General features: G+C 46.3%; 2 protein-coding genes across 11 annotated transcripts in view; one reads left to right on the forward strand and one right to left on the reverse strand.

Moving 5' to 3' along the window:
- Positions 1-6,405, forward strand: part of col17a1b (collagen, type XVII, alpha 1b) — a 257,562-nt gene extending 251,157 nt beyond the window's left edge. For all 7 annotated transcript variants that reach the window (XM_068053211.1, XM_068053209.1, XM_068053212.1 and 4 more), the window contains 2 exons: positions 3,484-3,573; positions 3,753-6,405. In XM_068053211.1, coding sequence (XP_067909312.1) covers positions 3,484-3,573; positions 3,753-3,802 — 140 coding nt within the window. In that variant the 3' untranslated portion in view covers positions 3,803-6,405. The remainder of the gene's footprint in view (positions 1-3,483; positions 3,574-3,752) is intronic.
- Positions 6,406-7,174: 769 nt separating this feature from the next.
- On the reverse strand, positions 7,175-25,297 carry stn1 (STN1 subunit of CST complex). 4 transcript variants are annotated; one of them, XM_068053215.1, is made up of 10 exons: positions 24,882-25,292; positions 24,609-24,798; positions 22,448-22,543; positions 21,869-21,940; positions 15,865-16,023; positions 12,603-12,720; positions 12,119-12,293; positions 11,740-11,862; positions 8,759-8,831; positions 7,175-7,693 (listed from the first exon to the last, which is right to left on the reverse strand). In XM_068053215.1, the coding sequence occupies exons 2-10, from the start codon at positions 24,769-24,771 to the stop codon at positions 7,536-7,538; spliced, it is 1,137 nt and encodes a 378-aa protein (XP_067909316.1). In that variant the 5' UTR covers positions 24,772-24,798; positions 24,882-25,292; the 3' UTR covers positions 7,175-7,535. The 4 variants fall into 4 exon arrangements, with proteins under 4 accessions (XP_067909316.1, XP_067909317.1, XP_067909318.1 ...); XM_068053216.1 differs by lacking the exon at positions 22,448-22,543 and having other exon boundaries at positions 24,882-25,297; XM_068053217.1 differs by lacking the exon at positions 11,740-11,862 and having other exon boundaries at positions 24,882-25,295.
- Between the last annotated feature and the right edge of the window lie 990 nt (positions 25,298-26,287).

Consider the following 26,287-nt stretch of genomic DNA (forward strand, 5'->3'; position numbering starts at 1 on the left):
CTTGATGCCATACTCTGTCAAGTGCTGTCTTGCAGTCAAGGGCAGTCACTCTCACCTCACCTCTTGAGTTCAGCTCTTTTGTCCATGTTTGGACCAAGGCTGTAATGAGGTCAGGAGCTGAGTGGCCCTGGCGGAACCCAAACTGAGGGTCACTGAGTAGGTTATTGCTGAGCAAGTGCTGCTTGATAGCACTGTCGATGACCCCTTCTATCACTTTGCTGATGATTGAGTGCAGACTGATGGGGCGGTAATTGGCTGGATTGGATTTATCCTGCTTTTTGTGTACGGGACATACTTGGGCAATTTTCCACATTGCAGGGTAGATGCCAGTGTAGTAGCTGGACCGGAAAGTTTGATGAGGGGCGTGGCTAGTTCTGGAGCACAGGTCTTCAGTACAATTGCCGGAATGTTGCCAGGGCCCATAGCCTTTGCAGTATCCAGTGCCTTCAGCCGTTTCTTGATATCACGTGGAGTGAATCGGATTGGCTAAAGACTGACATCTGTGATGCTGGGGACCTCAGGAGGAAGCTGAGATGGATCATCCATTCTAGCTGAAGATGGATGCAAATGCTTCAGCCTTGTCTTCACACTGATGTGCTGGGCTCCCCCATCATTGAGGATGGGGATATTTGTGGAGCCACCTCCTCCAGTTAGTTGCTTAATTGTCCACCATCATTCACGACTGGATGTGGCAGGACTGCAGAGCTTAGATGGATGGTAGATCCCTAGGAGAATATACAGTGGATCAGGGGGACCTTGGTGTACTTGTCCATAGATCGTTGAAGGCAGCAGCACAGGTAGATAAGATAGTTAGGAAGGCATATGGGATACTTGCCTTTATTAGTCGAGGCACAGAATAAGAGCAGGGAGATTATGATGGAGCTGTATAAAATGCTAGTTAGGCCACAGCTGGAGTACTGTGTACAGTTCTGGTACCACACTATAGGAAGGATGTGATTGCACTGGAGAGGGTGCAGACGAGAGTCACCAGGATGTTGCCTGGGCTGGAGCATTTCAGCTATGAAGAGAGACTGAAAAGGCTAGGGTTGTTTTCCTTAGAACAGAGAAGGCTGAGGTGGGACCTGATTGAGGTATACAAAATGATGAGGGGCTTTGATAGGATAGATAGGAATAAACTTTTTCCCTTAGCAGAGGGGTCAATAGCCAGGGGACATAGATTTAAGGTAAGGGGTAGGAGGTTTAGAGGAGATTTGAGGAAAAAAATTTTCACCCAGAGGCTGGTTGAAATCTGGAATGCACTGCCTGAAGGGATGGTAGAGGCAGGAACCCTCACAACCTTTAAGAAGTAATTAGATGAGCACTTGAAGCGTCATAGCATACAAGGCTACGGGCCAAGTGCTGGAAAATGGGATTAGGATAGGTGGCTTGATGGCCGGCACAGACACGATGGGCCGCAGGACCTGTTTCTGTGCTGTATAACTCTATGAGATCTAATGCGCTGGCTGTGGGATCACTTCACCCTGTCTATCACATGCTGCTTCTGCTGTTTGGCTGCAAGTAGTCCTGTGCTGTAGCTTCACAAGGCTGGCATCTCATTTTGAGGTATGCCTGGTGCTGCTGCTGCCATGCCCTCCTGCACTCTTCATTGAACCAGGGTTGGTCCCCAGATTGATGGTAATAGGGGATATGCTGGGCCATGAGGTTACAGATTATGGTTGAGTACAATTCTGTTGCTGTTGATGGTCCACATCGCCTCATGGATGCCCAGTTTTGGATTGCTAGATCTGTTCAAAATCTATCCCATTTAGCACGGTGGTAGTGCCACCATCCATGTCTTCGCTTTAAAGACGTCTGTAAACGTGACATGAAGTCCTGTGACATTGACCGCAAGTCGTGGGAGTCAGTTGCCAGCGTTCGCCAGAGCTGGTGGACATCCATAAAGGCAGGGCTAAAGCATGGCGAGTCAAAGAGACTTAGCAGTTGGCAGGAAAAAAGACAAGTGCAAGGAGAGAGCCAACTGTGTAACAGCCCCGACAACCAACTTTATCTGCAGCACCTGTGGAAGAGTCTGTCATTCTAGAATTGGCATTTATAGCCACTCCAGGCGCTGCTCCACAAACCACTGACCACCTCTAGGCACATACCCATTGTTTCTCGAGACAAGGAGGCCAAAGAGAGGGAAGAAGAGAGTGCCACACATGATGGAAGATAACCTCATTGTGAAGATGGGACTTTGTCTCCACAAGGACTGTGCGGTGGTCACTCCTACTAAAACTGTCATGGACAGATGCATCTGCAACAGGTAGGTTGGTGAGGACGAGGTCAAGTAGGTTTTTCCCTCTTGTTGGTTCCCCACCACCTGCCGCATACCCAGTCTAGCAGCTATCTATGTCCTTTAGGACTCGGCCAGCTCTGTCAGTAGTGGTGCTACCGAGCCACTCTTGGTGATGGACATTGAAGTCCCCCACCCAGAGTACATTCTGTACTCTTGCCACCCTCAGTGCTCCTTCCAGTTGGTGCTCGACATGGAGAAGCACTGATCCATCAGGTGGGGGGGCGGGGGGTGCGGTAGCTGGTAATCTGATGCCATGAGACTTTGTCGGGTCCGGAGTCAATGTTGAGGACTCCCAGGGCCACTCCCTCCTGATTGTAAATAAACTAAATTCAATAAATTGTTCACGCACTCAAAATAAAAAGAGAAAATGTTGTTTGCAATGGTGTTGAGAAGTGGGAAGAAGCAGAATGCTTAATCCTGGAGGATCAATGGGGCCATTCCACACCAACTGGAAAGTGTAGTGAGAATGTCCTAGGTCTAAAGCTGACAGCACTGACTTGTTTAGGGATTGTCCTGTAATTTCCAGGGATTAAGCAGCAATTTCCGGGACACTGCTGCGAGCAACTTGGGAGAAACATTACGGGACATTGTAAGAAATTATGCGTTTTATTCATTTTCCTCAAACACTTTCACATATTTGTTATAAAAATATTGTAGGTGATTGGGGGGGAAAAAAAGAGAGGTGGGAATTCATGTGATGAAACCACCAGGAATACGTCCAACCAGAGTTGGTAACCTGAGATTGCCCGAGAGCAGTGAGCATTGGACAGTCAGGCGCATCAGAATGCACACCTGTACAGCTAGGAGGCTCTGGTGGAGTCTGTACAGGTGAGTGTCTGACCCTCCCATTGACCAACACTTCCAGCCATCCAGAGACTGAGGGAAATCCTCCAGTAATCCATCAGGAGACAGCGATGGTTCATCGGCCTCCCAAACAGGTGCTCACCCTACACTGAAAATGCAATAGCCATCTGTGGACCATACGAGACCACCTCCCCACACCACCGCCACCCCAGGGAACATAATTGTCCCTAATTTGCAGATTATCGCTGAGTGGGCTCAATGTTTCTGGACGGCACATCTCTCCTTGTGCTATCACCATGCGGAGGGGGGGAAAATAGGTCTGCGACAACCTAAACCCGGCTGCCAGGAAGAACTGTGCTGATTTATATTGATTTCTGATGCAGGGACACTCGGGGAATCTTACGCTACATGGTTGTCAAACACCAACCTCGAGGTGCAGCCTGACCAGAAGGAAAGGAGACGTAAAGCTACAGGTACATAGTGAGGCTATGTTTGAGCTGGTTTGCAGAGATCTGTCAGTTTTTTAAAAAATCTATATAAATGTCCATTTTTCACTCACCCCTGACATAGTCTTAGCCCCTCCTCTCCTAAACCCCAGTTTGCTCCTATGCAGGAAAGGAACTGTTTTTTAATGAATTATTATTTTCTGCAGATCAGTCATCACATAGAAGGACCCGACATCGCGCTCTTGGTACCAAGTGATGCACCGACTCAGGCAGAGCAAGCTCGAGGGGCTCTATGATCTACTCTTGTTCCTATTTCTTCTGGCTCCACAGTGCCTTTGCCTACCCCTTGGCCTCTTATTCAGCAGCTTAACATCAGAAGAAAAGCACATGCAAACTTCTTTTTTGTGCCTTCTGTAATTCAGTGCATTAGTCTGGGGTTCTAACTACACACAGCTATTCTATCCATGGAAATCAGAGGACAACAACTGATCTGTGGGGAGACTTGACTGCTTGAGGATTCTCGCCCCCCCCCCCCACCCCCTCTCTATTTGTTACTGGTACGTTGCTACCCAACACTGGGAATCTGTGAACTCCCTTCCAAATCAGTAGTCACACGGGTCATAATCAATACTCCCAAATCTTCTGGCCACCAAATATTGTTGTTATTGATCCTTCGGCCAGTGAAAATAAGGCAGGCTCGTGCTCTCAACCCATTATGACACCCAACATCAACAACCCAACAGAATTATCGAAAGACCCGGGGAAGGAGTGTCACCCAGTTCAAGGTGGAGGAGGGCTGACACCTCCACAAAGAAAGCCAGATAAATCTGGAAGAATATCAGATTCAGAATCCCAGCTGAATCTTTCCACCACCTCTACACCTGATTATCAGATTCACGAGGAAGTTTAGAGAAAATGAATACCCACAAGGCAGTGGATATGAACCAGACTCCCGGAGATCACTGCAGACGTGAGGCCAGTTAGCACCTTTAACAGGAACTGTAGTGGGGACCAATAACAGTTAAGTCTCTGAATGTCCAGCTGGTAGAGACCATCTTCCATCGCTGTTCTCAGACAGCTGTGAACAAGAGTTTGAGAAGTGGGGTTGTGGGTTAGAGAGATACTGACAGCAGAGCTGCTGTTTTTCCAAGGCAGTTTCAGGAAGAGAATAGTTACCTTTAAGGTTGAAGATGGCACAGGGTAGTGTCTATGGTTCAAGAGTCAGCATAGGCTCTGGCTGGACTGAATGGCCATTGTCTTGTGCCTGGGTGGCTCGGGGAGGTAAGAGGATTGATGTAGTGCCTAAGCATTGTGGCACAGTGGCTAGCACCGCAGCCTCACAGCTCCAGCGACCCGGGTTCAGTTCTGGGTACTGCCGCCTGTGTGGAGTTTATAAGTTCTCCCCATGACTGCGTGGGTTTTCTCCCACAGCCAAAGACTTGCAGGTTGATAGGTAAATTGGTCATTGTAAATTGCCCCCAGTGTAGGTAGGAGAATTGAGGAAAGATGTGGTAGAGAATATAGGATTAATGTAGGATTAGTATAAATGGGTGGTTGATGGTGGGCCGAAGGGCCTGTTTCAGTGCTGTAACTCTCTATGACATTCAGTCACCACCTTGTGTTTCCATTCCTTCGTACAGTTCAGTTCTCGTTCCAATGTTTCTGTTGTGTGTCAGTATTTAATTCTGATAACCAGCTGACTATTTTACAGCCTATCTTATTTAAATTGTAAAATTTTTCTTTTGGAATAAAAGCAATTCTTTTAAAAAGAAAACAAAACGAATTCCTCAACAGATTTATTCAGCACCTGCCACATGAATATTCTGGGGTTTAGTCTGATGATCACCCTTGACCACAGTGGGGAGTCCCTGACGTTGGCTGGCAGTCAGAATCAGAGTATGTGGAGATAGTGGACTTGCGGCTTCTCCTTTCTGCAGTCCATGCGGTCACCTGGTCAACAGGCTGCTTTGACCAGAGTTGTAAAGTTAGGCCTCAGACTGGTTTGAGTTTTGTTGTCTGGGTTGTGTGGCATGTGAGGGTCAGAAACGGGTGGGGCTGGGGCCAGCGCACACTCAGCAGAGTTTGGCTTCCTCTGACTGTCCATGACTTTAACATTCCTTCTCTGTCACCCAGTTTGTTTTTCAGTGTAGTAGCCCCTGCCAAGAAGGTCCTATGTCATGCCTTTGACCCAGCTAATTACTGCTGTTTTTTCTCATTACTGCCTCTTTGGATGGGGATTTCTCCCTGACGGAGTTGGGGGGTGGGGTTCGGTTCAGTTCTCCCCACCGCCCCAGGACACCTAGATAGGGGGCTTGGTGAATTCCTCTTCGGTTGGTGGTCACACTCAATGCTCCCAGACCTTCTGTTGGTTCAGAGTCACTGTAACACTGGCCGTTGGCCAATGTCAGTGAGGCAGACTCATGCCTCCTCCCTATCATGATCATGTTCAGTCACTAATCTGGTTATTATAAAGAGGAACCTCGATCATCTATCACTAACTAATCAGAATGTGCCTCCGCACAGCCTTGTTTTTAAAGGGTGAAAGGTTTTAAAATCAGTCGCTGGTTACAGGTTGGGTGGTGGGTAAACAGGGACCAAAACCAGACCTGGCCTCCCATGGACCAAGGAAGCTCTCCCATCACCAGCAGGCACCAGCTGTCTGTGTAAGGTGAGGGGGAGATAGCATGGCCAACTGCACCTGACACACACTCAGGGGCTTGAAGCTCTCTCTTTAACCCCTTCAGGTCAGGTTCCACTCCAGGAATGGTTCCTTGGTCCCACTGCAGGATTGCTTTTCCCCAAACTGCTGCTATTCATTCTCCAAGTGAGTCTGTCAAACATTTCAATAAATACTTTTAGCATGAATGCTTTCGAGGTCTGATTGTGTGAATCAATATCAGGAGCAGATCTAGCTCTTTATGGCTTTGAATGTGAGCAGGCCACACACTGCACACACATCGCCCAACTCAAACACTCAATAATCACAGACTGCTCTCATTCCCACCCTATATCCATTTTCCAGGCTCTAAACCAAGAGTTATGCAGATTCTGGTGTCTACTCCCATTTACCCCCAGCCCAACTCACCCTCCTCCCACACACACACACAGAGGGAAAGCTGCTACTCTCAGTATTCAGTATTGAGAAGAACATACTTCTCCGCTTAGCTCAAAGAGAGCCCTCACGCTTGAGTTCGACAACAATGGGTTCAAGCCCCCCTCCAAAGACTGGAGACCCTAATCCAGGCAAACACCAGGGGGGGGGGGGGGGGGGGGGTGGAGAATGCGAACAGACCTTGGTGGGGGAATGGAGGGTAAATGCAACAGGTCACCACAGGTACGGTAAGCCTGAGGGGGGCAGAGTGATGCTGTGGCCCTGGATTTTCTGACCACCACATGTGGACAATCCAGAACTAACCAGCAATGCTGGTCAATGGGCAATGCTGTAGCCTGTCCCAGCATTCCTTACCCACACCATCCAAGAACAGATTGTCTGCTCATTAATCCCATTGCTGGTTGTAGGATCTTGCTGTGCAAAAACAGCTGCTGTGCTTCACGACTGGGCTTCAAAAATATTCCAGTGGCTTTTAAGCACTTTGCAATGTCCTGTGGATATAAAATGTGCCATGTATAAATAAATATAAGTGCTTTATTTCATATTAGTGGCCAAATTCTAAATCAAAACACCAAGATGTGTTATCTGGGAATTTAGTGGAAATAGGGATTAAAGACCCTCTTGGCTCCCTGGCATATTCCCATTCCAGCTCTGTATATAAAAGAATGGACTTCCCCACATCCAGTCGTTTCAATCAATGATCTGCGCTCAGTTTGCTGCGATCTCCGACACAGAGTTACAGTGACTTGCTGGCTAGATGCAGATGTTGAGAGTCGAGGCTGGTGCCCCCTGGCTCAGTGCAGCAGAGTCCAGTGGCAAGGTTGTCCTTGGTCCCAGAGTTCAGGCCCCTCGCAGGAGTCTCTCGGCTGAGCCCCAGTCAGGAAGCTGTGTAGTGTCGGTCCATGGTGCTGACTATCTCACTGTCGCACTCCAGTTTGTCCAGCACCCTCTGCACCGTGGCCTCACTAACCCCTGCACAGTAACTGTGCCGCACACACCTCAGGATGTGAAGGAAAGGGCAGCCCTTATCAACGTCTACAGCAAACAGAAAAGGAATTAAATAGAGGCAGACTGAAGTCAATGAAGGTGATGTGATGGTACAGAGAGCAATCAAGACTGGTGCAGCGCTCTGAAATCTCACTGACTCATCTCCCCAACACCATCTTGTTTTCCTCCTGTGTTCTGCCATTCCCACTTGCGTCGAACTCAGTCTTTTGTGTTTCTCGTGAATTTCCACTTCTCTGGTCTTAGTCTCATTTTCCTTTTCTTAGCCCATCACACTCTCCTGTTTATCTCAGTTTCTTTCTCCCTCTGTCTCCTGTTCTCCAGATCTCCCTGTTTTTCTCCCACTCAACTTTCTCTGTTGTCCCATCAATCTGACGATTGTAAATCTCCTACAGGGAGGCTCTGTACCTGCTCCCTGTACACCTTGAGTTCACACTGACTGTTCCCCTCTCCCAGCAGCTGCTATCTGTTATATCTGCACTGAAAATGCATCACATTTCCTGGAGAGATCAGCTCCCAGCATGTTTAGTGGGATTGTGAGGGCAAAGTGAAAGGAGGCTCCCCTCAGAAACAGCCCTCCTCCCACACACTGAATAATGTACCTGCTTCACATGCTCAGTCTCTGTGACTGAAGCCCTCTGCTAACAGCACAAACTGAGGGAAACGCATTGTGACGTGATGTCACTGTAATCATGGCTACAGTAGCCAGGTGACTATAGTACTGGACTAGTAACTCAGTCACGAGTCCAAAACCACCAGAAAGTGACGCGACGTGGGATTGTGGTAAAAACCCACTGGGTTCAGAGGTCACTTGGCTCCAGCAGCAAGTGGATTCACTGCACAGCGGGATATTGAGCGTCGGCAACACCTCATCACAAGGTCAACCAGTCACCACTTTTGTCTGATTCTGTTTCTGAAGCACCTTGGGATGCTTTTTTATATGTTAAAGGCACTAAACAAATGCTGGTCATCATTTATCACCCCCCTGTCCTGCATGGGTATTTGTCACCACACCCCCGTTGCCTTCCCAGAGGACGTTCATACACAGAAGTAGCCCTATCAAAGGCAGCGAGATTTGGAGAGGAAGTCACTCACGTTTTGGTCGCATGGAATCATCTCGAATGATTCCCAGTGTCATCCTGTGTAATTCCTTCTCCTCATCAGTCACCTGCAGAGCAGACAAATACCATCAGGACATCAGTGTGCGTAACTAACACACCCCCCAACCCCACCTCCACGTGCTGGGCTGGGACAGCAATGCAATTTTAAAGCTGTTGCTTTCTAGGCACCAATGCTGGCAGCTACAGGCAAGTTAACAAGTCAGGGGTTACTCGTGATCCACAATCCCACTCCTGGAAACAAATCCCACCTCACCAACCTGATTTTTGATGAAGTTATTAGATTTGTAGTTTTTGTGGTCAGTAGTCCAGCGAAACTGTGAACTGTCATCTTCAAAAAGCCACCGTTGAGGAGCCACACAAACAGCTGCTGAATGAGGTTGATTAGGATTGGACAGATTTTGGGATGGAGGTTGGCTGATGTTCTTGGTTATTAACGGCAGTGATTTGTGGGTCAGGCCATTAGTGGAGTCTTGTAGGTACTGGAGTTGGGGCCCATGCTCTTAATCAATGATCTGATTGACAGATCACATAATCATGGATAATGTAAAGATATTTGTAGGTTTAAGACCCAAGATGAGATAAATAGATTTGCAGGCACCTAGAACCTGAGCAAAAGCAGCACCATGCATGAGCATAAGGTTATGCCCTCAAGGTTCTCTTGAGATGAGAGGGAGCGAGCGAGCAGGAGAAAGGGAGCAGGGGATAGGACGAGAGAGGGCAGAGAGCACACAGAGAGGCAGAAGGGGGAAAGCCCACAAAGGCGAGGGTGAGGGAGAGAGAGGGAAAGCACACAAAGAGGTGAGAGGGAGAGAATACAAGAACTAGGAGCAGGAATAGGCCATTCAGCACTTCGAGCCCACTCTGCCATTCATGGAGATTATGGCTGATCATCTATTTCAACACCATTTTCCTGCATTATCCCGGTAACCCTTGATGTTTTTAATATATAGAAATCTATCGATCTCAGTCTTGAATATACTCAATGACTGAGCCTCCACAGCCCTCTGGGGCAGAGAATTCCAAAGATTCACCACCCTTTGAGTGAAGAATTTCCTCATCTCAGTCCTAAATGGCCTGCCCTTATTCTGGGACTGTGTCCCCTGGTTCTGGACTCCCCAGCCCTGTAAGAATTTTGTATGTTTGAATGCGTTCATCTTTCATTCTTCTAAACTCCAGAGAATAAAGGCCCAGTCTATTAAATCTTTCCTCACTTTCAATCCCTCCATCCCAGGAATTAGTTTGGTGAACCTTCGTTGCACGCCCTCTATGGCAAGTATATCTTTCTTTAGTAAACAGACCAAAACTGCACACAATACTCCATATATAATTGCAGCAACATATCTTTACTCCTATACTCAAATCCTCTTGCAACAAAGGCCAACATGCCCTTTGCCTTATTAATTGCTTGCTGTATCTGCATGTTAGCTTTCAGTGACTCATGAACAAGGACACCCAAGTTCTTTTGAAATTCAACACTTGGTTCAAACATGGACAAAAGAGCTGAAGTTGAGAGGTGAGGTAAGAGTGACTGCTCTTGACATCAAGACAGCATTTGACAGAGTATGGCATCCAGGAGCCCTAGCAAAACTGAGGTCAATGGGAATCCGGGGGAAAACCCTCTGCGCTAGGTATGACTCCAACCAGCGAAGGATTGTGGTTGTTGTAGGTCAATCATCTCAGCTCCAGGACATCACTGCAGGAGTTCCTCAGGGTAGTGTCCTAGGCCCAACCATCTTCAGTTGCTTCTTCAATGAACTTCCTTCAATCATAAGGTCAGAACTGGGGATATTTGCTGATGATTGTACAATGTTCAGCACCATTTGCGACTCCTCAGATACTGAAGCAGTCCTTGTAGAAATGCAGCAAGACCTGGGAAATATCCAGGCTTGGGCTGATAAGTGGCAAGTAACATTCGTGCTACACAAGTGCCAGGCAATGACCATCTCCAACAAGAGAGAATCTAACCATCTCCCCTTGACAATCACTGGCATTACCATCACTGAATCCCCCACTATCAACATCCTAGGGGCTACCATTGACCAGAAATTGAACTGGAGTAGCCTTATAAATACCGTGGCTGCAACAGCAGGTCAGAGGCTAGGAATCCTGCGGCAATTAACTCACCTCCTGACTCCCCAAAGCCTGTCCACCATCTACAAGGCACAAGTCAGGAGTGTGATGGAATACTCTCCACTTGCTGGATGGGTGCAACTCCAACAATACTCAAGAAACTCGATACCATCCAGGACAAAGCAGCCTGCTTGATTGGCACCCCAACCACAAACATTCACTCCCTCCACCACCGACACACAGTGGCCGCAGTGTGTACCATCTACAAGATGCACTGCAGCAACACACCAAGGCTCCTTAAACAGAACTATCCAAACCAGTGACCTCTACCACCTGGAAGGACAAGGGCAGAAAATGGTTGGGAACACCACCACCTGCAAGTTCCCCTCCAAGTCACACACCATCCTGACTTGGAACTATATCGCCGTTCCTTCACTGCCGCTGGGCCAAAATCTTGGAACTCCCTTCCTAACATCACTGTAGGTGTACCTACCCCACATGGACTGCAGCAGTTCAAAAAGGCAGCTCACCACCACCTTCTCAAGGACAATTGGGGATGGGCAATAAATGCTGGCCTAGCCAGTGACACCCACATCCCATGAATGAATTAAAAAAAAGTGCTGCTTGATGGCACTGTTGACGACACCTTCCATCACTTTACTGATGATTGAGAGTAGGCTGATGGGGCGGTAATTGGCCGGGTTGGACTTGTCCTGCTTTTTCTGCACAGGACATACCTGGGCAATTTTCCACATTGCAGGGTAGATGCCAGTGAGTGGGGGGAGGGAAGAATGCACAAAGAGGCGAGAGAGAGCGAGAGCGAGAGAAAGAAAAAGAGTGCGCAGAATCCAGGCTGTGCTGCTACGGATTTGTTCTGATGCTTACCAGGTATAGCTCGCTGGGTCCAGCCACTTTCTGGAAGATTACTCCCTCCTCCTGCAGAACGCAGACAGCGTCCTGAAAAACCTCATGAATCTGCTTCGAGACACAGGCCGAGCTCGGGGGCTCCTTGATAATAAACCAATGGGTACAGGGTACAGAGTTCAGAGTGAGCAGGAGAGCGCAAGTTTCCAAAGTGACAAGTTTACACTGCACCACCCTCCACGTGCTTCACCCACTCCTTTGCCCCCTCTCACCTCCTCACTCCCACCCCACCCTCATCCCACCAATCACTTCCCCCACCCAATGCACCCTCTCACCCCCAATCACCTCCCCCACCCTGCTGCCCCTCACCCTGTTTGGACCAGGTTTGGCTGTCACCCACCTGTGAGGTTTGGAGTGGGTGATGTTGTAGACACGGGCTCGCTCGGTCTTGCTGAGCAATGCAGACCAGTGAGTCGATGGTCTCCAGCTCCCGCTGGTAGAAATTCTTCACGCCATTCTGATTCAGAAACTGTTTGATATTCCTCTGCAGTGACAGGGTCTGCACTCCCTGCTCACTAAGGGCAAGTAAAGAGACAGACTGCTTAGAATCAAATAGCAAACACACAGAACTAGGTATCGGCAACAGTAAAATAGCGATGCCTTCAGAAACATAAACATGCACTCCCTCCCCATTTTGCACCAGCTTTCCATGTGCTTCCATCCCTCCTTCCCACTCCCCCCTCAGACATGCTCCTTCATCTCCCTCCTCCCGCTCTCTCTGCTGCCTCCACCTCTCCCCTCCCCTCGTCTCCTCTCTCCCTCACCCCCCCCCCCTTTCCTCTTCTCTCTCCCAACCCTCCTCTCCCTCTCTTTTTGGTTCTTACTTTGCGTCTGTAGAATCCGTTGGCCTTTGAAATGTTTGATCATAAAAGGTGCGGTAAAGATACGGGAGCTCCAGCATCCGAGAGATCTGTGCAGCGAATACAGGATCGACCACCTTAGCTACAGTTAAATAAAACACGTTAAACAAGGCAGGAACCCCACTACGAGCCCAGTCTAGACCCCAATGAACCCTGCACCCGGGCTAGACCCCACTGAGCCCCAAGCTCGGCCTGGTGTAAAAATAATAGGGTAATAATAGTAGGCGATTTCAACTTCCCCAATATCAACTGGGAGAATCCAGCATTTCTTGTTTTTGTTTCAGATTTCCAGCATCCGCAGTATTTTGCTTTTATCAACTGGGATAGTCTCAGTGCAAAAGGCTTAAAAGGGGCAGAATACTTAAAATGCATACAGGAGAACTTTTTGAGCCAGTATGTAGAAAGTCCTACAAGAAAAGGGACAGTACTGGACCTAATCCTAGGGAATGAAGCTGGACAAGTGGTAGAAGTGTTAGTGGGGAAACATTTTGGGGATAGTGACCACAACTCTAAGATTTAAGGTAGTTATGGAAAAGGACAAAGATGGACTGAAAATAAAGGTACTGAATTGGGGGAAGGCCGATTTCGATTTGATAAAACAGGATGTGGCCAAAGTGGACTGGGAGCAGCTACTTGTTGGGAAGTCTACATCAGACCAGTGGGAATCATTCAAAGAGGAAATAGTGAGAGATCAGAGCCAACATGTACCCGTTAAGGTGATGGGTAGGACAAACAAGTCCAGGGAACCTTGGATGTCAAGGGATATAGAGGATTGGATCAGGAAAAAAAAAAGGTGGTGTATGGCAGATTCAGAGTGCTGAAAACAGCATAGGCCCTAGAGGAGTATAGAAAGTGTAGGGGGGTACTTAAAAAAAATTAGGAGGGCGAAGAGGGGACATGAAAAAACACTGGCAGGCAAGATAAAGGAAAATCCTAAGGCATTTTATAAGCATATTAAGGGCAAGAGGATAACCAGGGAAAGAGTAAGGCCCATTAGGGATCAAAGTGGAAATCTGTGCCTGGAGCCGGAGGACAAAGGTGAGGTTTTAAATGATTACTTTTCATCTGTGTTCACTATGGAGAAGGACGATGTAGGTATAGAGATCAGGGACGGGGATTGTGATATACTTGAACATATTAGCATTGAAAGGGAGGAAGTATTAGCTGTTTTAGCGGGCTTAAAAGTAGATAAATCCCCAGGCCCAGATGAGATGTATCCCAGGCTGCTATGTGAGGTAAGGGAGGAGATAGCAGGGCCTCTGACACAAATTTTCAAATCCTCTCTGGCCACAGGAGAGGTACCGGAAGACTGGAAGACAGCGAATGTGATACCATTATTCAATAAGGGTAGCAGGGATAAACCAGGTGATTACAGGCCGGTGAGTCTAACAATAGTGGTAGGGAAACTATTGGAAAAAATTCAGAAGGACAGGATTAATCTCCACTTGGAGAGGCAGGGATTAATCAGGGATAGTCAGCATGGCTGCCCATGGGATCTAGGGCAATTTGGCAAATTGGATCCAAAATTGGCTTACTGGCAAGAGGCAGAGGGCAATGGTCGAGGATTGTTTTTGCGAGTGGAAGCCTGTGACCAGTGGAGTACCAAAGGTGCTGGGACCGTTGCTGTTTGTAGTGTACATTAATGATTTAGACGTGAATATAGGAGGTATGTTCAGTAAGTTCGCAGATGACACAAAAATTGGTGGTGTCGCAAATAGTGAGGAGAAAGCCTTAGATTACAGGATGATCTAGGTGGGCTGGTAAGATGGGCAGAGCTGTGGCAAATGGAATTTTATCTGGAGAAGTGTGAGGTGATGCACTTTGGGAGGACTAACAAGGCAAGGGCGGCACAGTGGCGCAGTGGTTAGCACCACAGCCTCACAGCTCCAGGGACCCGGGTTCGATTCTGGGTACTGCCTGTGTGGAGTTTGCAAGTTCTCCCTGTGTCTGCGTGGGTTTTCTCCGGGTGCTCCGGTTTCCTCCCACAAGCCAAAAGACTTGCAGGTTGATAGGTAAATTGGCCATTATAAATTGTCACTAGTATAGGTAGGGAAATATAGGGACAGGTGGGGATGTTTGGTAGGAATATGGGATTAGTGTAGGATTAGTATAAATGGGTGGTTGATGCTCGGCACAGACTCGGTGGGCCGAAGGGCCTGTTTCAGTGCTGTATATCTAATCTAATCTAAATCTAAAATGGGTGGTACGACCCTAGGAAGTACAGAGGGTCAGAGGGACCTTGGTGTACTTGTCCATAGATCACTGAAGGCAGCAGCACAGGTAGATAAAGTGGTTAGGAAGGCATATGGGATACTTGCCTTTATTAGCTGAGGCATAGAATATAAGAGCAGAGAGGTTATTATGGAGCTGTATACAATGCTAGTTAGGCCACAGCTGGAGTACTGTGTACAGTTCTGGTCACCACACTATAGGAAGGATGTGATTGCACTGGAGAGTGTGCAGAGGAGATTCACCAGGATGTTGCCTGAGCTGGAGCATTTCAGCAATGAAGAGAGACTGAAAAGTCTAGGGTTGTTTTCCTTAGAGTAGAGAAGGCTGAGGGGGGACATGATTGAGGTATACAAAATTATTGATAGGTCAGATAGGAAGAAACTTTTTCCTTTAGCAAAGGTGTCAATAATCAGGGGGCATAGATTTAAGGTAAGTGCAGGAGGTTTAGAGTGGATTTGAGGAAAAAAATTTTCACCCAGCAGGTGGTTGGAATCTGGAATGCACTGCCTGAAGGGGTGGTCGAGGCAAGAACCCTCACAAAATTTAGGAAGTATTTAGATGAGCACTTGAAACGCCATAGCACATAAGGCTACGGGCCAAGTGCTGGAAAATGGGATTAGAATAGTTAGGTGCTTGATGGCTGGCACAGACATAATGGGCCGAAGGGCCTGTTTCTGTGCTGTATAACTCTATGACCCCACTGAGCCCCGAGCTCGGCCTGGACCCCACTGAAGCCCGAGCTCGGCCTGGACCCCACTGAGCCCTGACCCCGGCCTGGAGCCCACCAAACCCCCTCCCACCCAAGTCGCAGTGGATAATAAATGCAGCCTTCCAAAACGACTGCATCCCGAGAACAAAAACACAAGCAGGTGAACACCCAAAGGCTCACAGCACAGAGGGTCCGGCCCGACCTCTCTCACGCTCAGCGACCCTGACGCACAGCACAGCTCCCCACCATGTACAGTGGCCCCCACACACAGATGGACTGACTCACAAACACTGGTGGAGTTGATTTCTCTTTGATCTCTATAATCCTTGAGCCAACCCCTGACCTGGATGACATCACCAAGTTCCAGCTGCGAGTTGCGTGACTCCAGCTGAGTGATCCTGTTCAGCTGTTCCAGCAGGTTCAGACCAAAGGGAGACGAGGCTGCTGTGGGAGGAAAGCAGAACTCAGGAGAATTTGTAATGAAAGACTGGATCCAGTGGTTTATTTGGTGCAAACAACAGATCAGATCAAAGTTCTGCAGCCCTGCCGCACCCAGATGGTGGACAATTAAACAACCAACCGGAGGAGGAGACTCCACCACCATCTCCATTCTGAATGATGGCAGAGCCCAGCATGTCAGTGCAAAAGATAAGGTGAAGCATTTAAACCATCCTCAGCCAGAAGTGCCGAATGAACAATCCATCTCTGCCTCCCGCTGAGATCACCATCATTACAGATGCCAGTCTTCAGCCATAATAAAAACAAGAAATGCTGGAACCACTCAGCAGGTCTGGCAGCATCTGTGGAAAGAGAAGCAGAGTTAACGTTTCGGGTCAGTGACCCTTCTTCGGAACTAGCAAATATTAGAAATGTCAAAGATTATAAGCAAGTGAGGCGGGGGTGGGGCAAGAGATAACAAAGGAGAAGGTGTAGATTGGACAAGGCCACATAGCTGAATAAAAGGTCATGGAGCAAAGGCAAACAATATGTTAATGGTGTGTTGAAAGACAAAGCATTAGTACAGATAGGGTGTTAACGGATTGAAGATTGAACAGCAGCAAGTACAAACATGAAAAAAAAAACAGTGGGTAAGCAAACTGAACAAACTAAGATAAAATGAAATAAACAAAAAAAAAATTGTAAAAAATGTAAAAAAGAAAAAAAAAAACTAAAAATAAAAGTAAAATGGGGGGCCCGTCTTCAGCCAATTGGCTTCACTCCACATATCTAGAAACGGCTGAAGGCACTGGATAGAGCAACAGTTATGGATCCCGACAACCGCCCGGCACTAGTACTGAAGACCTGTGATCCAGAACCAGTCTCAGCCCTAGCCAAGCTGTTCCACTACAGCTACAACGCTGGCATCTACACAACAATGTGGAAAATTCCACAGGTACGTCCTGCCAAAAAAGCAGGACAAATTGGAGATAGCAGTGGCAGCTGATAAATCAGAGCCGGGTAGCAGTGTGGACCTTCCACGGTGTTTTCCAAAAAAAGCAATGAATAACGTCAGAGGACAGCAAGTAGGTCATTGGTTGTTGAGTTTTAATGGTCTATTTTCTCACTAAGCCAAGGCAGTGGTTCAAACTAAGACTGGGAAACTATAAAGTATCAAATTTATGGCTTAGCGAGTTAAACTAATTAACAAAATTTTAATTGGGGTAAGTTAATAGTAAGTGAATTAATAAGGCTATTAGCAGATAGCAGGTCTAGAGGCATTAATTAAAATTAATAGTTTATACAAGGTACTAACTAGATTCTAAAAGAGGGAATAGCTGGTTTAAGATCATGGATGGGCAGCTGAGACCTGCTGCTTGCAATTCCTACGCCATATGGGAACTTCAGGACACTTCATGCGTCTTGGGGAACTAAGTATTAGAAAGTGTCTCCAGCTACTTGATCTTGAGCTCAGGATTTCCGAGGTTGAGAGGCAGCTGGAGTCACTACAGAGCAAAGAGGATGAGAGTTTCCTGGATTGTAATTTCCAGGAGGTGGCCACCCCACAAGCAATGAGAGTTCAGAGTAGTAGATGGGTGGCCAGCGGGACGAGTACAAAGAGGCAGGAGGTGCAGGAGTCTTCAGGGTGTGTGGCACTCTCAAACCTGTACTTAACTTTGAGGACTGCTGGAAGGGACCACATCTTGAAGGAGCGCAGCCTAGAACATAGTGCTATCTATCTGTCTCAGTATTCTGCGTACCTTGGTAGTACTGTCCAACACTCTCACCTTATGCAACTTATTCCTCTTTTCTGCTTCAATATGCTGGTGCCCTGCCCAACCCCTGCCAATTTAGTTTAAACCCTCCACAACTACCCAAGTGACATTGAGGTTTTAGAGTTGGTATAGATCAGATTCATTCCAATGCTGCCTGGTGTGAGAAAACAGGGTAGATAGAAGCAGATTGTTTCCATTGGTTGAGGCAGCTGGAATGAGGGGCCATTGACCCAAGATTAAATGGAAGAGACTTACAAGAGGGCAGGATAAACTTCACAAAAATAAAGGCCAACACTCCAGTGCAATACTGAGGGAGTGCTGCACTGTCAGAGGTGCAGTCTGTGATTCCCTGATTCTGTGAACAGCACTCTGGATGCACCTTCACTACATGGACAGCAGCGGTTTAAGGCAGCAGCTCACCATTACCATCTCAAGGGAAATTAGGGATGGGCAATAAATGCTGGCCTTGTCAGTAACGTTCACATCCGTGCTGTTGCTTATAACTACTCCTACTAGGAGATCTGATGTCATGCTCGACTATCTTGCCCCATCCTCTCACACACACTGTAGCAACTGCTCTGTGATGTCCATCATCCAACTACACCTACGTTGACCCCTCTTTCTGCTGCCCTCCACTTTGCCCTCTAGAAGGGACCACTGTAGCTTTTCAGCCCTGAGCAAATGGCCAAAACACCAACATTTTCTTTTCCGGACGTCACTTTTTAAAAAGAGTTCTTTTTTGCTGTTGCAATTTCAAGTACCTCTTCATTTGTCTTATGGTCTATATAAAGGAACTTTAAGAATACGTCTGCAAACAACTTTTCAAAGGCCTCTATTTTCTTCCACAGATCTTTACTTATTGCCCTGGTTTCTGAGGCATACAGGAAAGTGGATAGAATGTAACATCTTGAGAGATTTTTCCTTGTTAAAAGCTTGAGCTTTCTTGTTGTGAACACATCCTTCACATCCCATGAAAGAGTTTTTACAAAATGGACTGCTCCACTGGCCCATCTCCTACAGAGCAAGTTAGCCAAGAAGAAAAACTGACTGTAAAAGTTTCTATAGGTATGTGAAGAGAAAAAGATTGAAGACAAATGTAGGTCCCTTACAGTCAGAAACAGGGGAATTTATTTTGGGGAACAAAGAAATGGCTGACCAACTAAATGCATACTTTGGTTCTGTCTTCACAAAGGAAGACACAAATATCATTCCAGAAATGTTGGGGAACACAGGGCTTTGAGAGAGGGAGGAACTGAAGGAAATCAGTATTAGTAGAGAAATAGTGTTGGGGAAATTGATGGGATTGAAGGCCGATAAATCCCCAGGGCCTGATGGTCTACATCCCAGAGTACTTAAGGAATTGGCCCTAGAAATAGTGAATGCATTGGTGGTCATCTTCCAAGATTCTATAGACTCTGGAACAGTTCCTACAGATTGGAGGGTAGCTAATGTAACCCCACTATTTAAAAAGGGAGATAGAGAGAAAGCAGGGAATTATAGACCAGTCAGCCTGATGTCAGTAGTGGGGAAAATTCCAGAGTCCATTATCGAAGATTTTATAGCAGAGCACTTAGAGAACAGTGGTAGAATCGGACAGAGTCAGCATGGATTTACGAAAGGGAAATCATGCTTGACAAATCTACTAGAATTCTTTGAGGATGTAACCAGTAGAGTTGATGAGGGACAACCAGTGGATGTGATTTATTTGGACTTTCGGAGGCTTTCGACAAAGTCCCACATAAGAGATTAGCATGTAAAATTAAAGCGCATAGGATTGGGGGGTAGTGTATTGTGATGGATAGAAAATAGGTGGGCGAACAGGAAACAAAAGAGTAGGAATAAATGGGTCTTTTTCCGAATGGCAGGCAGTGACTAGTGGGGTACTGCAGGGATCGGTGCTAGGACCCCAGCTATTCACAATATATATTAATGATTCAGATGAGGGAACTAAATGTAATATCTCCAAAGTTGCAGATGACAAAACTGGGTGGGAGGGTGAGTTGTGAGGAGGATGCAGAGAGGCTTCAGGGTGATGTGGACAAGTTGAGTGAGTGGGCTAATGCATGGCAGATGCAGTATCATGTGGATAAATGTGAGGTTATCCACTTTGGTAGCAAAAACAGGAAGGCAGATTATCTGAACGGCTGTAAACTGAGAAAGGGGAATATGCAACAGGCGGTAAAAAAAGGCAAATGGTATGTTGGCCGTCATAGCGAAAGGATTCGAGTACAGGAGCAGGGATGTCTTGCTGCAATTATACAGGGTCCTGGTGAGGCCACACCTGGAAAATTGTGTGCAGTTTTGGTCTCCTTATCTGAGGAAGGATGTTCTTGCTATAGAGGGAGTGCAGCGAAAGTTTACCAGACCGATTCCTGGGATGGCGGGACTGACGTATGAGGAGAGATTGAGTCGGTGAGGATTATATTCGCTGGAGTTCAGAAGAGTGAGGGGGGATCTCATAGAAACCTATAAAATTCTAACAGGACTTGACAGGGTAGATGCAGGAAGGATGTTCCCGATGGTGGGGGAGTCCAGAACCAGGGGTCATAGTCTAAGGATACGGGGTAAACCTTTCAGGACTGAGATGAGGAGAAATCTCTTTACCCAGAGAGTGGTGAGCCTGTGGAATTCACTACCACAGAAAGCAGTTGAGGCCAAAACATTGTATGTTTTCAAAAAGGAGTTAGATATAGCTCATGGGGTGAAAGGGATCAAAGGATATGGGGCGAAAGCAGGAACAGGTTGCTGAGTTGGATGATCAGCCTTGATCATAATGAATGGTGGAGCAGGCTCGAAGGGCCGAATGGCCTACTCCTACTTTCTATGTTTCTATGAAAAGACGGTGATTGACTACAGGTTCAGAACTTGGAGTATTTTGTGCCGATTACTAATCCAGCACTATGGGAGCGCTTCATTGTCAGAGAAGCACTTTTTTTAGATGAGATGGTAAACTGAGACCCCAACTGTCTTCTCAGGTGCACATAATAGTTCCCACAGCAGAGTTTTGAAGAGCAGGAGCATTCTCCTCACAATCCTGGCCAATATCTATCCCTCAACCAATAACACTGAAAGAGATTATCTGGTCATTTTCACATTGTTTGTGGTACATCTCCTCTCCATCACCATCATACTGTTGTTCCCTCCAAGTCGCACACCATCCTGACTTGGACGTTCATCATAGAATAGCAAGGAGGCCATCTGGCCAATCTAGTCCACACCAGTTCTTTCAAAGAGCATCTACTCATTTCCCTGTGGGAGTGGGGGGGCTATTTCATTCCTTGGTGCAGGGTGAGCACCTGTTAGGGAGGCCGATGAACCATTTCTGCCTCCTGATAGATTGCTGCAGGATTTCCCTCAATCTCTGGATGGCCAGGAGTGTTGGTCAATGGGAGGGTCAGACACTCACCTGTACAGACTCCACCAGAGCTTCCTACCTGTACAGGTATGCACTGACTGACCAATGCTGGCTGTTCTCGGGCAATCTCAGGTTACCAACTCTGGTTGGATGTGGAGGTTTCATCACATGACCTCCCACGTCCAAATCCCCTACCCAGTCAAGAAATCTCTTCCCCCATCTACAATATTTTTATAACTAATAAGTGAAAGTGTTTGAAGAAAGTAAATAAAACAGTTTTTAAAAATGTCCCAATGATTTTTCTCCCGGGTTGCTCGCAGCAGCGTCTCAGAGATTCACCGAATAGCGCAGGAAGAGCCATTCCGCCCATCGAGTCTGGACTGGCTCTTTAAAAGAACAATCCAATTTAGTCCCACTCCCCTGCTCTTTCTGCATATCCCTGCAATTTGTTTTCTCCAAGTATTTTTCCAAATCCCTTTCCAAGGCTCCCATTGAACCTGTAGCCATCACCTTGTCAGGCAGTGCAACATAAATCCCAACGACTCACTGCTTCTTCACTGTCGCTGGTCAATAGCCTGGAACTCCCTCCCTCCCTGACAGCACTGTGGGTGTACCCGCACCATACAGATTGCAGCGGTTCAAGAAGCCAGCTCACCACCTTTTAATGCTGGCCTTGTTAGCGACGCCAACATTGTGAGAATGAATAATAAAAGCACTGTACCTGGTTTTGCGCCTTCCATCAGTCTCCGTCTCTTCCACCACAAACAGCTGATCACTCCAGTCCCATCGTCCACTGCAAAGCAGATCCAGCCAGTGAGTGAGAAGTGTAAAAGAACAGGACAAGCAAAGATAGAATCATTTACAATCATTCCCTGAACCTCATGACCCCAGTGGGGAGTTACCCACTCTCAAAATGAGACAGCACTGCAGCCCCCCCCAACCCCATCCTCCCCAAACAAATTCTCCTTCCCTCAGTTCACCAAAGCACACCAAGGTGTTGTCTCAATTCTTCAACTCTCAATGAGCTAAGTGCCAAATTGATGGGCTCCAGGCTCTGGGAATGGGGCTCCGCTGGGGATGGGCTTCGCATCGGGGCTCTGCCCAGAAACTTGGTCTTTCATTTTCTGATGGAAACGCAGGAAGGTGGGAAATCAAATTGCCAGTACACGCTGCTCCAGGCAGCAGTTCCCAACAGATGGAAGTGTATCCCAGCCCCACATTCTCTCTTGCAGAATGTCTGTACTCTGGCTTTCCAAGGAGACAGTGTAGAAATAAACATAAACCATCCTGAAACACCAACCTCCAAAACTGAAAAACTTTTCCCTCTCTCGCTTCTGGACAATGGTACCCAAAATATCCACCTTGGTGATGGGATGGGTTTTATAGAAGAACACTCCTACACAAAGAAAGGAAACTAAGATTAAATCACTGCATTAATCTGCAAACACAGAGGTTCAAACACAGGTTGGGCTGCGGCTAAACCAAGAAAGGATCAGACCAAAGTACAGACTTAATAAATGACAGCCAGCACGGATTTGTTAAAGGCAAATCGTGTTTGACTAATTTGATCGGGTTCTTTAGATGCAGTATTGGAGAGGGTTGATGAGGGTAGTGTACTCGCTGTTGTGTATATGGACTTTCAAAGGGCATCTGACAAAGTGACATGTAATTATCAAAATTAATGCCCATAGGATTAAAGGGGTAGTGGCTACATGGATACAAAATTGGCTAAGGGACAGAAAACAGAGAATAATGAACAGTTGTTTTTCAGACCAGAGAGAGGTATACAGCCGTGTTTCCCCACAGGTTGGTATAAGGACCACTGTCCTTTTTAATATATATTAAAATGACCTGAATTTGGATATACAGGACATAATTTCAAAGTTTGCAAATGATATGAAACTCAAATGCAATAATCAGTGAGAAAGACAGTCACAGACTTCAGAAGGACAGACTGTTGAAATGGGCAGACACATGGAAGATGAAACTTAACACAGAAGTGTGAAGAATGATGAGAGGCAATATAAAGTAAACAATATCATTTTAAAGGGGTTGCAGGAACAGACACACCTGGGGATTTAAGTACACAAATCTTTGAATGTGCCAGGGGATGTTCGTTCATAAGGCTGTTAAAGCGTATTGGCTTTATTAGTAGAGGAAGAGAGTACAAAAGCAAGGGAATTATGCTAAACATTTATATTTATTTTATACAGCCTCAGCTGGAGTAGTGTGTACAATTCAGGGCATCACACTTTAGGAAGGATGTCAAGGCCTTGCAGAGGATGCTGAGGGGATTTACTGGAATGGTGCCAGAAATGAGGATCTAATGTTACATGGAGAGACTGGAGAAGCTGGGGTTTCTTTCCTTAAAGCAGAGAAGATTGAGAAGATTTGACAGAGGCATTCAAAATCATGCAGGGTTTTTGATGGTTTCTCATTTACTGTTTCCAGTAGCAAGAGTGTCGGTAACTAGAGGACACAGATTTAAGGTGATTGGCAAAAGAACCAGAAACGACATGAGGAAAGATTGTTTTATGCAGCAAGGCGGGTTATGTGGAATACAGTGCTCGAAAGGGAGGTGGAAGCGGATTCAAAGGGGAACTGGAAAAATACTCAGAGGAGAAATTGGCAGGGCTATGGGGAAAGAGCAAGGAGTGGGATAAATTGGATAGCTCTTTCAAAGAGCTGGCACAGGCACAATAGCTTCTTTTGGTGCTGAAAGATTTAAGGATTCAATCAGACTAAATCAAAATGAACTGAGACAAGTCAAAATAATCTAATCAGATCAATTTAATCAGGCACGAGTCCAAATAATTAAAGACGGCAATGAAGTGATATCACAATCTGCAAACATCCAGTCCAGGATGATGCTGACGCAATATCAGACATCTAACACCAGAGGGCCAATTTCAGTCATTAACTGAGGAAGAGGCTGCAACCAGTTTAAATCACAAATGCTTTCTTTACTCTGTATCTAACCCCGTGCTGTACCTGTCCTGGGAGTCAGTTCCGAAGAAGGGTCACTGACCCGAAACGTTAACTCTGCTTCTCTTTCCACAGATGCTGCCAGACCTGCTGAGTGAATCCAGCATTTCTTGTTTTTGTTTCAGATTTCCAGCATCCGCAGTATTTTGCTTTTATTCCCGTACTGTACCTGTCCTGGGAGTGTTTGATGGGACAGTGTAGAGGGAGCTTTACTCTGTATCTAACCCCCGTTTTTTTTTCCCTTTTTTTTTTGGAGCTTTACTCTGTATCTAACCCCGTACTGTACCTGTCCTGGGAGTGTTTGATGGGGACAGTGTAGAGGGAGCTTTACTCTGTATCTAACCCTCGTTTTTTTTTTTTCATTTTTTTTTTATGGGGACAGTGTAGAGGGAGATTTACTCTGTATCTAATACATGTTATACTTGAGCTGGGTGCCCTGTTCCTTATTTAAATTAATTGTTAATCCAATAACCCACCTGGAATAGGTCCAGAATTCTTAAGTTCCAGGATGTCCTTGATGTAGAGTTTGGCAAATACTCCATGCATCGGGTCCAGACCCCACAGTATGGTGGGTACCGTGTCCTCTTCCATCTTGCCGTAACTCTGCATTACTGCTGAGCCATGAAAATCCATCACCATGAAACTCTCAGTCTGTACTGCATCCGTCTGCATTGCAACCAATGGAGATCATAAGCTTCTGCTCACTATAAAATTAATGTCGTTTAGGGAAGGAAATCTACCATCCTTACCTGGTCTGCATGTGACTCCAGACCCACAGCAATGCAGCTGACTCGGAAATGGCCTCGCAAGACTCTCAGTTCAAGGGCAATTAGAGATGGGCAATAAATGCTGGCCTTGACAGTGACTCCCACATCCCACAAACAAACAGAAAATGAGCAACTGCAAACCTGCTCTCGGCTGAATTCCCCACGAAACTCACTGCTTCAAGCTGCAAATCTAACACGATAGTAAATGGTGGGTCTGAGCCCAGAGCCAGGCCAGCCAGGCCCAGGCCCAGGCCCACAGGCTGTTTCTCTCCCGCCGCCGCCGCCGCCTCCCACTCCCACTCCCACTCCCACTCCCACTCCCACTCCAAGCAGAGGCCGGGTTTCCTGCTACAGGAGCCGAAAGCCCACCCGCACTCCCAGGACCGCTGACCAACCTAGCAACCAGGAAGCGGAAGCCTGGAGCCTACCGCACTTCCGGCGTTATTAGCATAATATGAATATTGATAAGATGGGGCGGGGCCAATTAGGGGCAGTGCCGTCACGGGGCGGGGCAATAACAGAGTACAATAACAACACACCAATAATAACAACAACACCAATAATAACAGCAACGCCAACAACAACAATAATAACACCAATAACAACAACAAAAACAAAAACAATAACAACACCAATAATAACAACAACACCAATAATAACAACAACACCAATAATAACAACACCAACAACAACAATAATAACACCAATAACAACAACAATAACAAAACCAATAACAACACCAATAATAACAACAACACCAATAATAACAGCAACGCCAACAACAACAATAATAACACCAATAACAACAACAAAAACAAAAACAATAACAACACCAATAATAACAACAACACCAATAATAACAACAACACCAATAATAACAACACCAACAACAACAATAATAACACCAATAACAACAACAATAACAAAACCAATAACAACACCAATAATAACAACAACACCAATAATAACAGCAACGCCAACAACAACAATAATAACACCAATAACAACAACAAAAACAAAAACAATAACAACACCAATAATAACAACAACACCAATAATAACAACAACACCAATAATAACAACACCAACAACAACAATAATAACACCAATAACAACAACAATAACAAAACCAATAACAACACCAATAATAACAACAACACCAATAATAACAACAACACCAATAATAACAGCAACGCCAACAACAACAATAATAACACCAATAACAACAACAATAACAAAAACAATAACAACACCAATAATAACAACAACACCAATAATAACAACAACACCAATAATAACAACACCAACAACAACAATAATAACACCAATAACAACAACAATAACAAAACCAATAACAACACCAATAATAACAACAACACCAATAATAA

The sequence above is a fragment of the Heterodontus francisci genome, chromosome 20 (assembly GCF_036365525.1).
Source record: "Heterodontus francisci isolate sHetFra1 chromosome 20, sHetFra1.hap1, whole genome shotgun sequence".
Taxonomy (NCBI): domain Eukaryota; kingdom Metazoa; phylum Chordata; class Chondrichthyes; order Heterodontiformes; family Heterodontidae; genus Heterodontus; species Heterodontus francisci.

Excerpts from the sequence above, each read along its gene's own strand:
- stn1 (XM_068053215.1), bottom strand. The coding sequence starts at position 24,771 with ATGGTGATGGATTTTCATGGCTCAGCAGTAATGCAGAGTTACGGCAAG. Across the intron at positions 21,941-22,447 it reads AAAGTTTTTCAGTTTTGGAG|TGGACGATGGGACTGGAGTG; the intron begins GTTGGTGTTTCA and ends TCTGCTTTGCAG. Across the intron at positions 12,721-15,864 it reads AATCAACTCCACCAGTGTTT|CTAAGGTGGTCGATCCTGTA; the intron begins GTGAGTCAGTCC and ends ATTTAACTGTAG.